We start from the raw sequence: 15,287 nt of genomic DNA, 5'->3' as shown, positions 1-15,287 counted from the left end.
TTAACCTTCACTGGTTATTTATTTTCCAGAAAAAACGGATGCTTAGCTGTGACTTGGATGTAATGGCAACTCATGAGAGGGATGCATACATACATACTATACACTGTTTCTTATTCTACTGTCCAGCTGGGTTTTAGGTGTGGTGTTTCTTTTCAAAATGTTGAACGTGTTTCCCCTGAACTCCTGCCCCCTGTTGCTCACACATGCTATACACCTCAGCCAAAACGTGCTTAAGCAATGAGCAGAACTTTTCTTTATCAAGTCTACAGTTTATTTAAAATAATTGCCTAAGATCATTCATAGAGGGAGGATGTGGCTCATATTTCTCGAGCTGAAGATGGTTTTTGTGATGTTTCTGAGAAAGCGGGATGGGAATATAACAGCAGAGTTTCCACCTCAGACCACAGGAGTAAGGCTGTCTTGCTACAATATATTTATATAACAGAGGTGGATGTGAGGTTCAGAACATTTCTCCCTGAGAGGTGAAACTATCAAAGGATGAGGCACCATGAAATAACCCAAGGGATGTACTGTATTATGTTCCATTGTGTAACACATTTTGTTTATATAAGGGCTGCCAGCAAAGAGGCCAGCAAACTGATCACCTCTTTGTGTGGATGAACAATATCACATACAGTATAATTTACATGCCCAAGTGAATGTACCCTTTATTGATCACCTTCACAGTGGAATTTATATGCAGTATCTAGTAAATAATAGCCTTTCATTCTCTATTGACAGGATGCTTTATTTTTCTCTTCATCTCTCTCTTCTGGCAAACAGACGCACAAACAGAGACCTTGAACTCAGCGGGCAATGATCTCTTTAAACGAAAATGACACAGAGGCAACACAAACACATATTTTTCTTCAGCTTCCTAATCGCCAAGCATGGTCAGTGTCTTTAAGGTTATGTTGTTATTGTAAGATGTGTTATCGCTTACTGTGTGTTAAAAGACTGGCTCCTAACCATCTGCATTCAAACTAATGATTTGACAAATCTCTAAAACAATATAATGTATACTGATAGAGTAACCTCACTGGATGACATTAAAGATAGATTACAGGCAAATAGGAGTTGAGAATGAGAGGGAAGACACTTTCTGCATGTTGTGCTGTGTTTTAACTTGAGCTTTAAGCTTAAGAAACTTTCCAGCGTGACAAGATAAAAATAATTTATCTGCACACACAGATCCTTGACCTCTTCTGTTTCATTGTGTAAACTGACGACCCCTGACTAAGTGACATACTTTATAGATTGTGCCATAAATGCTCATACTGGGTTATTCTTTTAACACACACGATTACGTGAGAAATAAAAAGACAATTAAATCAACAGTTTTAATAGATTATCTTTTATGTTTGAAGTAGATGCAACATGAATATCCTGTCAATATTTTCAGTATAAAAAGGATAAATTAACATTTACAGGAGAAGGGAAGTGAAAATACAAAAAGGGGACTTGAAAACCCTTTTCTCAGGGATATCAAGTAACACTGCCTCCCTGTGGTATGTCATTGTTAAATAAAACAATGCGATTACACACACACCTTGCTGTGTCTAAATCAAGCTTTGCAGTTCTCTTACACTCACTGTGTATTATGGCTGGACACAGCGGTACCAAGAGCAGCTCTCCTCAAGGTGTGTTACATCTTACCACACACAGTGGAAGCTCCAACAAGATGAACAAAAGCTCCTCAGGTAGTAAATGGAGTCCGTAACAAGGCAGTCCAAACATTGAGTCACTGAAGGATGGATCTAGATTGTTTGCTAAATCTAGCATTAATTCTCACTCCATGTAGATCGACTGCCAGTGTATCATGGTAAACACAGAAGCTGGTTCTTTCTAGTTTTATGTTAGAGATTTTCAAAGTTCAGGCCATAGTGGTAATGCCATGTGATTATTTCTACATCTTCTGGTCTAATTACATGATGAAGAATAAACAGCCTCATTGCTAATACTTTCATAATCTGATAAAAAACATTTAAGGGTGCTGAAATAAAGATCATCATAAATCATGTATCTCATTTATTTTCTGTACAAACACACAAGATTTTTTTAATATAAACTGTACAATCTTTGCTGAGACAAAAACAAAAAACATGCAGACAAAAAAGAATGTCATTAACACAAAAGAGATTTGTAAACAAGGGAAGTAAATTTACTGTGACTATGTACAATTTATAAATAATATTATTCACTATCTTAACACACCCACCCATTACAGATGTCTTCTATTGTCTGGTTTAACCATTATGGCAAGAGGTATTATCATCATGTATCAATAAAAGGAGAGCATCCATGCCAATTCACTGTTGATGCAGGCGTGGTGGTCCACCTCAAAAAAAAAAAAAGGAAATCATCTGAAGGCCATGATGATAAATCATTTGAGCTAGAGACTAACGACTCATTCTAATTCAGTGAAGCGAGCAAACATGGCTTTGCGGACTGCATCTTTGTACGTGTCTGAAGCAGAGAGGGTATAGTTGGTGCCTTTAGTGCCAAGTCCAGCTCCCTTTGTTCTTAGCTGTGCCTGAGGAGAGAAACCACAAACTTAAGTACTTTTAAAATGTATATATATATATATAGTTATTAATGCTGATGGTTTCTGCATACAGCCCAAAACCAGGAGATTGTTGTGAATACCTCAATTGGTGTAGTGATGCCCTGCTGGTTACGGCCGAGACCTTTACCCTCCTTCCAGCCCATCGCCTGCAGCATTTTGTTCCCAATATTGTCACTGTTAAGGCCATCTTTAGTGGGCTGCTCATAGTTACTGCACAGGAAGAAAGGACAGCTTGAATCATTTAAACATACTGCTAAAAACACAACACAACTACATGCCTGCAAGGACTGGAAAACAGCATTTCACACAAATCAGTAGCAAAGTTACTTACATGACCGGGGCTGGTTGGCTAAATTTCTTCTTTTTGGGTGCGGGGGGTTCAGGGATGCCGTATTTTTCTCTCCTCTCAGCTGCTCTGTCTCTATATTTCATCTATTCACCAGAAAAATAAAAACATTTGAAATTTTAAAATGCAATCACATTAACTAGGGGAACAATATGACTCACTGGCCACTAGGTGATTTTGTACTGAACCGAACCTCAGTCTCTTTTCTCTCCAACTCTTCCAGCTCTGCTTCGGTCATTTTGGATCTGCGGAGAACCTCCAGGTTTTTCTAGGCAAAACCAGAGACAAGATGAATACCGTGATGAACTAATGCTCTTATGGTTTTCTTGATTGATACATTGGACTTTCACTATTTAAGCCTGAAGACAATATGTGTGATGTTACCTTGTGGAGGTCAGAGAGTTGCTGATGTCGAACTAGACTCTCTTTGTTGGGAAACTGTCTTCTACACAGCAAGCAGGCTAACTTTGACCAGTCTGTCAGCTTGTCCTGGCTGCATTCACCACCATCAGTTTCTGCTCCCCCCTCCTCAGGGTCGCTGTCTCCACTGTAGGCTGCCACAAGGCCACACTAACCACACCATGGATAAACAAAGCCAAGTGTAAATATTGTTATTATAAATAACACCTGACTGTAACTGAGTACACATATTCACAACACAATTAAAATGGCAACATAATACAATAATTAATAAAATGATAATTAATGACAATAGCTATAACACTGCAAAGGTAAAGTTCAACTCCAAAATCAGAAAACACTCACCTTAGAAGTGTTGACTGAGCTGGTTGGTGGCTCCTCCTCAGGGAACCTTGGCATCTCTGGCATGAGTCTTTCAAGACCTCCTGCCTGCTAAATAAACAATCAATGATCAATCAACCAATCAATTTAGGACATTAAAGTCTAAAGCTTATACAAGCAGTCTTAGAACTTCATCAGACACTGAATCCTACTGGATTACCTTCTTTTCAAACAGTATGAAGCCAGCATCAGCAGCTGCTGCCTCCTTCCTCTCTTCTTGACTAATGGGCTGAAAGCTACTCTTGAAGTTTTCTTTCTGCTTGTTGAGAGTTTTAGCCCACCGTTCCATGTCTTTAGCAATCTGACAGAATCAAACAGATTTGAACATGAAGTTATAATCTTAAAAAAAAAAAAAAAAGAACTTGAAAATGAAAACTATTCAAGTAGAAAGAGCTACATGCACAACAGACAGCATGTGCTGATGTAGAATTCCAATACCTGCTGAGCAGTCTTGCTTTTGGGCTTCTCCTTTTTCTCCTTGCCTTCTTTAGCTTCTTTGCTGCTTGATGCGGCATTATCATTTTGTCCAGGGTTTGTCTCAGTTGAGGCAGGTATGTATGTCTGCTTCTCATTGTCCCAGTACAGATACTGCTGGGTCTGAGAGTTGTAGTAATACTGAGAAGACAAAAATACTAATGAACATAAAACAATACAAACTCCTGTGACTCTCACCAACATGAAGAAAACCAAGTGAATCACGTGGCGGGTGGTGGTGCACTACTTACATGAGTGTTTGGGTCATAGTAAAGGCCAGTTTGAGGATCATAATAGTAGCCCGAGGACTCATCATACTGATAAGTGGATGTATCAGGAAGAACTGTCAATGACAAAACATAACATCATTACCAACTATTGCAGAAAACATCTTTCATGAGTTATGAAACAGTTGCCTTGTGAGTTGATTAGTGATCTTTTCCATAACATTTTTTTTAAATATATGCCAATACTACTACATTATTAACCATAAGTGGGCTCAGCCCTAATTTTCCCAACTGAAGTCAGTCTAAAGGCAGAAACCTTTGAATTGAATGTGTATATCCACCTATTTGGTCGGTCAAATTAAAAAGAATAGGTAAATTTAGTGCTTTGAATAGGTTTGTACCTCATTTGATCACCTCAATCTTAAAACACTGTAATGCACATGACAGTGACCTCAAGAGTTCTCTTTAAGCAAATCACACTTCAACAGGATAGGTCTTAGGGGATCTTGTGTACTCATACCAGTGCTGGTGTCAGCTGTCTGTCCTGAAGCTATTAATGTACCAGCAGCAGCTAAAGGGCCAACAGGCAAAGACGCAGCTTCAATGCCTGAAAGATGTCCTGTCTGAGGTTTTACGTCCAGTTGCTGGGCAAGTGGCAATGCCTGCAATTAATATAAAAGATATTTAGAGATTGTTACACCATGCATTTGAATAATGGCACTATAGTGTAAATTACACCTTATTACCTGAACAGCAGGCTGCACAATTATATGGGGTTGGTAGACTTGTGCAGTCTGTGAGATTACTACTCCAGCTGCAGTTGGAACAATCTTTACACCTGGGGCAGCTACAATTGGGAAAGCAAAGCTCTGTGACATTTTTTTCAACACACATCATCACTGTGTAAAAAAAGTTGTATTATTTCTTGGTTCAGAACCTAGCAGCATTCTCTTTATTTCTCTTTAGGTTTATCTACTTTACAACTGTTGTTTGTTGCATTATGAACAAATGTTAGAATATCCTGTAATCTCAGCTGCATGGCATCACATAAAAAACTGAAAAAATACATTTTAGTAAAAAACTAATTCTAACATTATCATTTTTTTTCAATAAATGGTCAGTAACTGCACCAACATCTATATAATACATGAATGCTTCTCATACCTCCTAGAATCCCATTTCCCTGAGAGGTGCTGGCTACTGCTCCGTGCTGGTAGTATGACTGGTAGTCCTGTTGAAAAAAGTAATTCATTGAAATATTGATTTATGAGCTTCATCTCTGTGAAACTACCTAGTAAATCAGTTTTTACTCAACCGAGATTTAGATACTTGCCGGTGTAAAAAAAAAAAAAAATCATTATTACGACATACAGGTGCAGCCTCTTATCTCTGAAGTGCCATACTCAGTTATGTAATGGTAAGCTTAACACTGGTGAATCAAATCAGTATACAGAATTTGCTGGACAATTATTTCTGAGGAAATATGTTGTCCATGCTGTAGTCTCCTATAGCTGCCACTCGATGTTACTAGAGAAGAATGTTTTACTAAACACATCTTTAAAGCAAACCAATGGAAATATATCAGAAATGATGTGGTCCCAAGCTAAATGTTTGCTTAATTTGTTCTACTAACCTGTGACAACGGAGCATAGCCCTCTTGCAGGTAGCTGTACTCCGACATTCCTTCTGAGCTCTGCTGTGGCTGAAAAGGTAAAGCATTGGTTATGAGCCTGGTACAATGACACTAGGAGATGATAAATAACAGGATGTTGACAAAAAATGGGCTTACCTGACTTGAGGACCACTGGGCTGCAGCAATGGCTGTGCTGGCCACAGAGAAGGCACTGACACGATTCCCATCAGGTAGTAAAAGGTCCCTAGAACAGGCAAACAGCAAAAATAATTTATTATAGTCTTTAATTTGAGTGTGGCTGATTCTCTCCTCTCTATAAACAGTAATGTGTGGAAAAACAAACAAGATTTGCCAAGGAAATATTAAAAATATAGATAGATGTATAGATTATATAGATTTATGTATATGTCACAAAACCAAAGGCACATATTACACTACTATACTCACTTTCTAGCACTTTTGGCATAATCCACCCCAATTGTTTTTCCATCCAGTTTTAGAGGAGGCTGTAGTCCCTGTAAGATGGTTAGCAGCTGGGAGGCTTCCTGTGAAATGGAATGATATTAAATTGTAAGTGACATGCAGGCCTAAATGGCTGGTGAGTTTATTAAGAAGAAAATGAAAAAAAGGAGCCATCGATAGGTGGTGTGTTGTTATAGCCTCAAAAATATGACACTGTTCATCTATACATGTGAAAAAATGCTTTACCAGAGGGGAGGACAGCTGCACAAAGGCAAAGCCTCTGTTCTGGCCTGTCTGCTTGTCCTTGATGAGACGAATGTTGTTTGATGAAAGATTAGCGTATGGTGCCAGGGCAGTCATGATGGCTTCCACAGTAGTTAGAGGAGCAATATTTCGTAGGATGATTGCTGTACAGGATAAAAAAAAGGTTCATACGTAAGAACAGCCTTCCATGGATAGGGATATTTTTTCATTCCAAAACAAAGCGGGACATTGCATCTATAAAAGAGAAGAACTTACTGTCGCCATAGAAATCTCCACTGGGTTGAGTTTCAGAGACTCCAGTATTATTGCTGGTTTCACTTTCTGTTGATAGAATGACAGAGAAATAAGAGGTGCATTAACAGAACATTCATAACTGTTATATAATTTAAGAAGTGGAAATCAGGTATAAAGTGATAAAAGTGAAGTGTAAAAATCGGTACTAAAAGTGAGTCAGTGTCTACGGTATCAGATAGCTTATTTCACAGCCTATTTCATAAACTCCATCATGTATTGTGTTTTGTCCCCATGTTATATTGTCAGGTAGCAAGGAAAAAATGCATGCTGTTTCCCATCTATGCACTTTGCCTACATCTGACAGAGTGACAACAACACAACACAAACTTTGCGTTGCATCCCAGCACTGCTGACCCAGGCTGCCCGGATGTCTGCAGTCAGTGGCCTCTTGTTGATTTAACTACTTACCAGCTTTTGCTGCTCCACACCTGAAGCACTTCAGCCTCCTCCGGAAATTGTACAGGCCACACTGCAAGTAACCGTTCACATCATTTTTATTATACACCTACTGAAGCCCTGAACAGTGCTGCCTCAGAAAACAGGCAATCTATATTGGTGCAGCATACCATACTTACCTGAGACACAACCTAACCTTTACCACTTATCCAAATGTTGGTGTACCACAAAATAAGCTGACAATTGTAAGTTATAGGCCTATCATATATACTTAGAGGCCTTTATATGTGTGTGTAAGATGTTCTGTAGTAGCATTGTTTGGAAAATGTGGCCATGAAACCAAGACAGATCATTAACTTACAGTGTTGCAGAGCCAGTCTTCATACTTGTTTCTGGGGTGACTGTAGTGCATGTCCACACTTTTGCCTTGGATGGTCAGACGTTTCTGAAAGAGGACGACAAAAATCAGTCAAGTATTCCTGGCAAGCATTATTCTCATCAACAGAGCAAGCAGTGTTGGAAGGGAGAGATGGGGGAGAGGGGCCCCCAACAGATAGCCTTTGTGTTAAAGACAAGACAGGCACATGATGTATATGTGAGCATGATGTATGGAGGGTTCTGTAGGTGTTTGGGACCCGAGTGCCCAGGCTGAGCTGGAGCAGAGTGTACAATGTGACCCTAACAGACATTTTTTTTGACTGCTTTAAAAAAAACAAAAAGGGGGGGAAGACATAAAAAAAAGAATCTCATCTACTGAGGGGTAACCTTAAAAAAGTCTGAGCTTACATTCAACTCTGAAATATCATTGATAATTAACTAAGCTAAATGTTTGTTAAAACATTAGGATATATATCATGAATATAATCATCTCTATTAATATACAAATCAAATCTTTTTGCTCTGTGGCATACAATCCATGAGTTTTTTTTTCAAAAAGATCTGTACAGTTTCCACACTACTTATTCAATGCATTTTGGTTGCCATTTGGGTTATTTTTCCAGATCCCCAAGATTAAAACTAGACTTGGCGATTGTGAAGCAACCTGATTGGTCTCCATCCATCGGGTAGCATCTTGCAAGTGATAAAAGTCCACGAAGGCGAAACCACGGCTTATACCTAGAGACAGCATTCAAATATAGACGGGAGGCGTGTTAGTTAAGAGTCCATGGGCATATTATTCAAACTCTTCCACAAACTGCTTCACGACCCAGGCCCTGTATGGTACACAATAGGCCACCCCTTAGGAGTTTTACCATAGCAAAAAATCCTGCCGAATACCTCTGTTTTGAACCACACTTAAAGTGTGTCTGCCAATTGAATTTCAAATGTTTTACTGTTGCTCTTACTTACCTTAAAAAGATCCACAATGAACTGAAATGATAGGTCTTAAATCAACATTTTTAAATCCTCTTTCAAGTAACGTCATACAATTATCTCCTAGCTGCTATGGGAAAATGGGTCTGAATGGAAGCAGATTGGCCCTATGGTCAAAGACTGGGGGAAGGTCGGGGTCCGTCACACTCTGGTTCTCACCTGTTTTCTTCTTCATCAGCCTGACATCCACTGGCTGCGGCCCCTCCAGTTGGTCTATGGCAAAACGAATCTGAACAACAAAATGGAGATGGTATTTTAACATTATGACTCAAAACCATTTCATGTCACAGAATGAGTGGAGTGCACATTTAAAACCAAACTAAACACAAAAGAGGTTGAAAACCAAGAACTTACATCATCCTCTGTGACATGAGGAGACAGACCCCAGAGCATGATGGTCTTGCTCTTCTTCTCCTCTCCAGGTTCTCTTCTATAATCCTGCTCTGGGTAGTCGCCATCAGAGTGATAACCATCTTCTGATCTATCACTGTTACGTCGTTTCCTTTCTCTTTGCTTTAAGACAAACAGATCAGTGCATCAGTTAAGTTTGATGACATCAAACAAAATAGTTTTACATCACTAAATGTCGTAGAACATTAGAGTAGCTACCTCTGGACTGTCTCTTGATCCACGGCGATCTCCTTCAAAACGATCACAACGTCTCTCTTCGCCCCAGCGACGCATGTTGTGATCACGCTCTGGGTCCCTCTCTCGTCTGTCGCGCCATTCTGATTCATCACGGGACTGGTCAGAGCCGTACCTACCGCTACGCTCTGTGCGACTTATCCTATTCGGGAGGACAATGAAAGGCAAAATAAAACATCGGCACACTGCAGTTGCATAATATTCGTAATATGATTCAATCAAATACTCTTGTATCAGCAAGCTGACAAACATAATTTCTTAATAAAAGCATACAAAAAACATAAGCCTGATGTGTTTCCCACTTGTAGGGACACTGTCTCAAGTATAGTTAAAGATTTAGACTAAAATGCGTCAACATTTACAGTTGTTGCAGAGGTATTGTGCATAACAGGTCTCCAGAAAGAATGATGGGTTTGTTTTAGTTTGTTTTTTACCACTTGCTTGATTTACTAGCCCAACATGCCGTTTTACCTGCCACAAGCAATCCTTATTATCGAGTATACAGTCAAGTCAAGTCAGCTTTATTGTCAGATGTCACCAGTCTATAGTATATCATGTTTTTTTTTATTGCTTCCAGTCTCTCAATCAACGCTGCTTGCCACAATGTTATTTAATTTTATTCTCCACAAATTATTTGGTAAACCCCAAATTGAGAACCAGAACTCAAACTGAAGAGCTCTGCTATAGAAACTACAAACATGGGTGCAGTCATGTTGTTACTTTATTGATTTTTTTTTTTTTTTTTTTTTAAAAAGGCCATGAGGAAAATAATGTGCAACATTATCACAAATTCAATTGATTATTTGTCAAATTTAGCTTTACGAGCAAGAATTTGGTAAGGTTAACTTACACGTGTGTTTACTGAAATGAACCTGGCTTTGGAAACACAAACGTTATCTGAACAACTAACGTTATAACTTACAGACAGGCCGTCTGAATGCAACTTAACGTTAAGGGTAAGTGCGTTTTAACTTTTACTAAAACAACATTAGCTAGTTAACCACACCTATAATGGCCAACGGCGCTGGCGCTCAACGTTACTCACCTTTTATCAGCTCCCATTTCTCCTTACTGCACACACACACGGCCTGTCGAAAAAACGCCAAAGGTTTCAAATCATACATTCACTCTGTTGTGTCTTTATTAACATGCTTAAACACAGAACAACCGCCATACAGTCGAGGTATTTAGGTTACAATGAGCACAAGACAGCACAGCAAAATGCGTGTAAACCGTAACATGGAGCCCGGTCTAACGTTGGCAAGCGGACATATCGCAAGTTAAGTTATGTCAAGACCAACTACGCCATTGCGACGCTGTGAGGTTGTTTCCTCTTCCACTCTGAACGTACCGTAACTCACCGGGGTAGTCTGTTAACAATCTTATCAGCCACTAGAAGCTTTTTAAAATGATGTTTGAAAAATTGTGGGCGAGAAAATTCATCTCCCGTCCAAGGACTTTCCACAACACCACACAACGACACCTTCTTTGTCCCAAGATGCATTGGTGTATAACGCGGTGCATTGTGGGATTGGGGTAATGGTTTGCCCCGAGTTAGCCTCGCAGGCTGCATTTGATCGTAATGCGCTTTGTCCCTTTAACTTACTCGCCCCCAACAGGGTCCGATAATCGATTATATTTAGGTTTACATTACATAAGATTGGGATTTAGCTCACGATTGCGGTTGGGGTTGCCTAGGTTACAGGCTGTTATAGCGATCTGTCTGGTCCTGCTAAACAAGGAGGCATGTTACCTGAAAGGCTAAACTGAGGGCGAGCATAACAACTTACACATTTCCGCCATTTTACTGGGCTTAAAGCTTTTGATCTTGCAGTATATGAGCTGTTTTGTAATAGTGTAGTGCTTTAAATATTAGCTATATTTTTTAAATTTGACACTAGATGTTATGTAGGTTGCAGTAGCAAACTGCAAAAAGCTACATGACCCTACACTTTATTATTAACCTATAATTAATCACTCCTAAATAAAAGTTTATTTCTGATTGTGTAGCTCTTCTATGGGCTGTTCCTGTTTCTTGAAATTAGAGTTTTGGCTTTTTCTCAACGATTAAGCGTTTTGTCTTTCAAGGTCATGATGGGAATGCAGATTTGGAGGGTTGACTCACTTCAGCCTTTTCAATAACTTGCAGCGAATTGCTGTAATATGGAGATTTCAGCCTCCTGTCAGTGTGTAACGCAGAAAGTGTACTACCCTTGTCAGCTGTGCAAAAATGATGAGAATATTCACATGGAGTAAATGATTATGAAGATTCAACAGGAGAAATACTTTCACCCCCTATAATCTGCATTAATCTTACTGTACTAAATGCCGTATTACAGTGTATTATACATTGTGAAATAGGTCGTACATAATGTTCCATTGTCATGTGTAAGCAGACTGTATGTACTGTACATAAGGTATTCAGTTAATATACAGTCATCCATCTTTACACGTAACATTAACATATATATATACACATACATATTAGCATATAGTTTTTCCAATATTTAATTTTTATTTCAGCATTCATGCCACTGCTATGGCATTATGTATATTACAGCACTGTAAATTACGTTAAAAATGTAACTTGTATAATACACTGTTTGTTGCTGTTTATGTCTATATCCTCCTGTACACTTGTCCCTGCTGTTAAGAACATATTAAGAGATACTCAGAACGAGACTATATCTCTCTATCTCCTTATACGTGTCAACATACCTGGTCAACAAAGTTGAATAAGCTACAATATGAAACAAATTCATTGTTCATCATTTATTACAGTATTCAAATCCTGAAACATCACCAAACAGTTCACTGTACAAGCAAGTCCTTAGTAAAGACGACTACACAATTACTTGTTCAACTTGGCACACAAGAATGTTCCCCTTTCATAAATCTCTGATGTGGTAATGACATTGTATACAACATAGATGGTCAACAAGTTGTGCTGATACCAGATCCATAATTGAGCCCCACAATATCTTTTGAAACCAATACTTATGGAGGTTATTTTTTTGTTTTGTAACATTGATGATGCTGGAGTCACTGTCACGGGCCAATATCTTCTATACAAATGTGTCATGAGATAAAACAACACAAAACTCAGCCATATAATATAAAAATGGTCCACATGGTCCCAAAAAAGGAGGGTGGAATCCATCACACTTTTTCCAAAAAATCAGGGTGGGGGATGGGCAGGTAGCTCTAGGATGCTATAGATCTCCATGATGAGTTCTAGGTCAAGGTCTCTCCTTTTGTCACCTGGAAAGAAGTACATATTATGTAATGGTTAAATCATTTGGAAACACTCAAATACATAACAATCATTGGATTGTTTAAATTGCAGTACAGTAGGTGTATACTCACTCTCGCCTCAATATATTCAATCCTCCTCTCTAACGCCGTCAGCTTCTCATTGAGGGTGGCCAAGCGGGACCGACACGACATATCTGCGGATGATAAATTGTATTGAGCATGTTGACAGTCATAACATTTCTATATATGAAGCGTAGCTTGTAGATGTTGTCATTTACAACAAGCTGCGCTCAACCAGAATAAACAACGACACTGTTACTTAATATCTACAGCCGGGAGAAGAAGTACTTTGAGATGTTGTGCAGCTGGTTAAAGATAGGGTTAACATTATTGACAGCCGAGCAGACCAACGTTAGCGTTAACTGTGGCCTAACAGCTACACCAACACTTGAATCTTTTAGTCTTTTCATACAATGTTTTGACACACAGTAGGCTGCTAACATTGATTCAGAAGCTAAACAACATGTAAGGTAACTCGACACCTATTTGTCATGGTCCAAGGAAACAGTAACAAGCTCCCTGCTAACGACAAAGCTAACTGCTAACTGGGAGTGGCCATTGGAAATATCAACACAGCTAGCCGAGTTAGCAATCTACGCAAGACATCCCCCGTAGTGGCGGTCTTATCCGTGAAACTGGTTGTTAAAAGCTTACCAAACGAGTTAAGAAAGTCGGCGATCTTTTTGATGCTGCTCGTAATAACTTCTATATATTCTCGATTCGCCCAGTCCTGGTGGATCTCTCTCTGCACTGGGTCTTCCTGGCCAGCCATGTTGGATAGTCTCAGCCGGGCGTAGCGTTCAATCACGGATAGCCTCCTGCGTTCATCCAGGAAGCGCAGCGCACACGGGCCAAGTGTCGCTGTTGCTGTTTAAATCTATGGCTCATAACTTATACATTTCACAGACTAATGTTAAATGATGCATTTTGCGTGTTATCCTTTATGCGCATTCAGAATTAGCTAGTGTTAGATCATTATTCTGCAGTGGTGGAAGGAGGCTACTCAGATATTGTATACAAGTAAAAGTCAAAAATGTCACCAACATTAAAATAAACTTAAAGTAAAAGTAAACTAGGCTAAAAAGAGATAATTGATATGTCACCTAGTACCTTGACATATACATACTTTAATACCTCAGTCCATTCTCCAGATACCTGAGAATATCTTGAAGGAATTGTGTATGTTTGTATGCGTTGTACACAAATGACAGAAGCACTTTGTATAAAATTAAATCTTTATTTCTTCGCTTTAAGTCGACCCAATGAATATATTTGTGATATGAGCTATACACAGTGGCACAGTCAGTCTTTTACATCTTCATCAGAAACTCCCCTCACAGAAAGGTTTCAAGGAGTGTCTTCATTGAGTAAATGGGCTGAACAACCATAGTGTACTGCACTGGAAATATCACAAACTTAGAAGAGCTGCAATTTACTTAAACTGTGAAGGTGGGAAAATGTGATAAAACGCCCTGAACAGATGTGTACTGATTTTTAGCCAGGCTGGTCATAACTGATATGCTTGAACAGCCACCCAGAACGTGTTGTAGCACACTTTAATTCACCCTCTTGAGTAACTCTTTAATATCTGCCTCAATATCAATTGTGAGGAAATTCCTGCTATAGCGCTTGTAGGGCTCGCCATCAGGACCGACCAGGAACTTCTCAAAGTTCCAGGAGACGTCGTTCCTACTGACGGGACTCCAGATGATGCACTTTGGATCAGTCATGAGAGCCATGGCGTCATCGCTGGGGTACGGAAGCTTGTCCTTCAGATAGACAAACAAAGGGTGGGCATCCTTTCCATTCACATCCACCTTCTCCAGGAGCTGGAAGTTTGGTTCAAAGCCATTTCCTGGACGGACATACTTCAGAGAATTGAGGATTTCATCATTCTTGCAGTTCTCCTGTTATTAAAAGGACACAAAAATATGAAATACATTATATATGAGTATGCCATTAAGTTCATTAAAAGCCACTTGACGTTTTCATTCAAACTCACAAAATGAGGCCAGTCAGCTTCTGCTGCAGTTACTGGTTATCTTGTAGATTCAGAAAACCCATGATCAAATAATAAAATGTACGGCACTGTTATAGAGTACTACTACCCAACAGTATATAAAGTTATATAATTAGCTCCAACTCTACCAACTACAACAGGAAAATGTTCTGCTGCTTGTAAGTACTTGGAAGATTTTAATGTTGTGATATTCCAATATTTAGGCATTTATGTTGGGATATAAACTGTATAGTGAAGCCCAAAGGCCAAGCAGTTTAACTTTTTCACAAAGTATCAAAACAGACTGAAAACATATGTGTAATTTAACACATTCATCCTTCAAATTAAAAATGTCTTTTAGTATTAACTGAGTAGTCTAGTTTCTAGACTTTATGACATTAATTAAATCAGAATCAGAATCAGAAATACTTTAATAATCCCAGGGGGAAATTATTTTCGTTACAAGACTCCAGGTATACAAACAACATATA

At 39.0% G+C, this 15,287-nt stretch overlaps 3 protein-coding genes across 5 annotated transcripts in view; all 3 read right to left on the bottom strand.

Moving 5' to 3' along the window:
- Nucleotides 1–2,013: 2,013 nt before the first annotated feature.
- On the bottom strand, nucleotides 2,014–10,995 carry rbm5 (RNA binding motif protein 5). Of its 3 annotated transcripts, none has more exons than XM_035662006.1 (25): nucleotides 10,834–10,995; nucleotides 10,528–10,570; nucleotides 9,447–9,624; nucleotides 9,192–9,350; nucleotides 8,997–9,066; nucleotides 8,506–8,579; nucleotides 7,825–7,908; nucleotides 7,476–7,536; nucleotides 7,029–7,094; nucleotides 6,756–6,916; nucleotides 6,495–6,592; nucleotides 6,204–6,291; nucleotides 6,048–6,116; nucleotides 5,579–5,645; nucleotides 5,161–5,261; nucleotides 4,935–5,076; nucleotides 4,439–4,530; nucleotides 4,152–4,328; nucleotides 3,874–4,014; nucleotides 3,678–3,764; nucleotides 3,297–3,482; nucleotides 3,106–3,180; nucleotides 2,898–2,998; nucleotides 2,647–2,776; nucleotides 2,014–2,533 (listed from the first exon to the last, which is right to left on the bottom strand). In XM_035662006.1, the coding sequence occupies exons 2-25, from the start codon at nucleotides 10,542–10,544 to the stop codon at nucleotides 2,408–2,410; spliced, it is 2,550 nt and encodes an 849-aa protein (XP_035517899.1). In that variant the 5' UTR covers nucleotides 10,545–10,570; nucleotides 10,834–10,995; the 3' UTR covers nucleotides 2,014–2,407. The 3 variants fall into 3 exon arrangements, with proteins under 3 accessions (XP_035517899.1, XP_035517901.1, XP_035517900.1); XM_035662008.1 differs by having other exon boundaries at nucleotides 3,678–3,761; XM_035662007.1 differs by having other exon boundaries at nucleotides 10,844–10,994.
- A 1,244-nt stretch (nucleotides 10,996–12,239) lies between these two features.
- On the bottom strand, nucleotides 12,240–13,618 carry brk1 (BRICK1 subunit of SCAR/WAVE actin nucleating complex). The gene is made up of 3 exons (XM_035662030.1): nucleotides 13,452–13,618; nucleotides 12,849–12,931; nucleotides 12,240–12,743 (listed from the first exon to the last, which is right to left on the bottom strand). The coding sequence occupies exons 1-3, from the start codon at nucleotides 13,567–13,569 to the stop codon at nucleotides 12,717–12,719; spliced, it is 228 nt and encodes a 75-aa protein (XP_035517923.1). The 5' UTR covers nucleotides 13,570–13,618; the 3' UTR covers nucleotides 12,240–12,716.
- Nucleotides 13,619–14,020: 402 nt separating this feature from the next.
- Nucleotides 14,021–15,287, bottom strand: part of LOC118328341 (glutathione peroxidase 2-like) — a 1,827-nt gene continuing 560 nt past the window's right edge. Inside the window, exon 2 of the mRNA XM_035662027.1 lies at nucleotides 14,021–14,704. Coding sequence (XP_035517920.1) covers nucleotides 14,354–14,704 — 351 coding nt within the window. The 3' untranslated portion in view covers nucleotides 14,021–14,353. The remainder of the gene's footprint in view (nucleotides 14,705–15,287) is intronic.

This window comes from Morone saxatilis, unplaced genomic scaffold (assembly GCF_004916995.1).
Source record: "Morone saxatilis isolate NCDOM2014 unplaced genomic scaffold, NCSU_SB_2.0 Contig18, whole genome shotgun sequence".
NCBI lineage: Eukaryota > Metazoa > Chordata > Actinopteri > Moronidae > Morone > Morone saxatilis.
The sequence above is the reverse complement of the archived record's forward strand: the minus strand, read 5'-3'. Positions and strand labels throughout refer to the sequence as shown.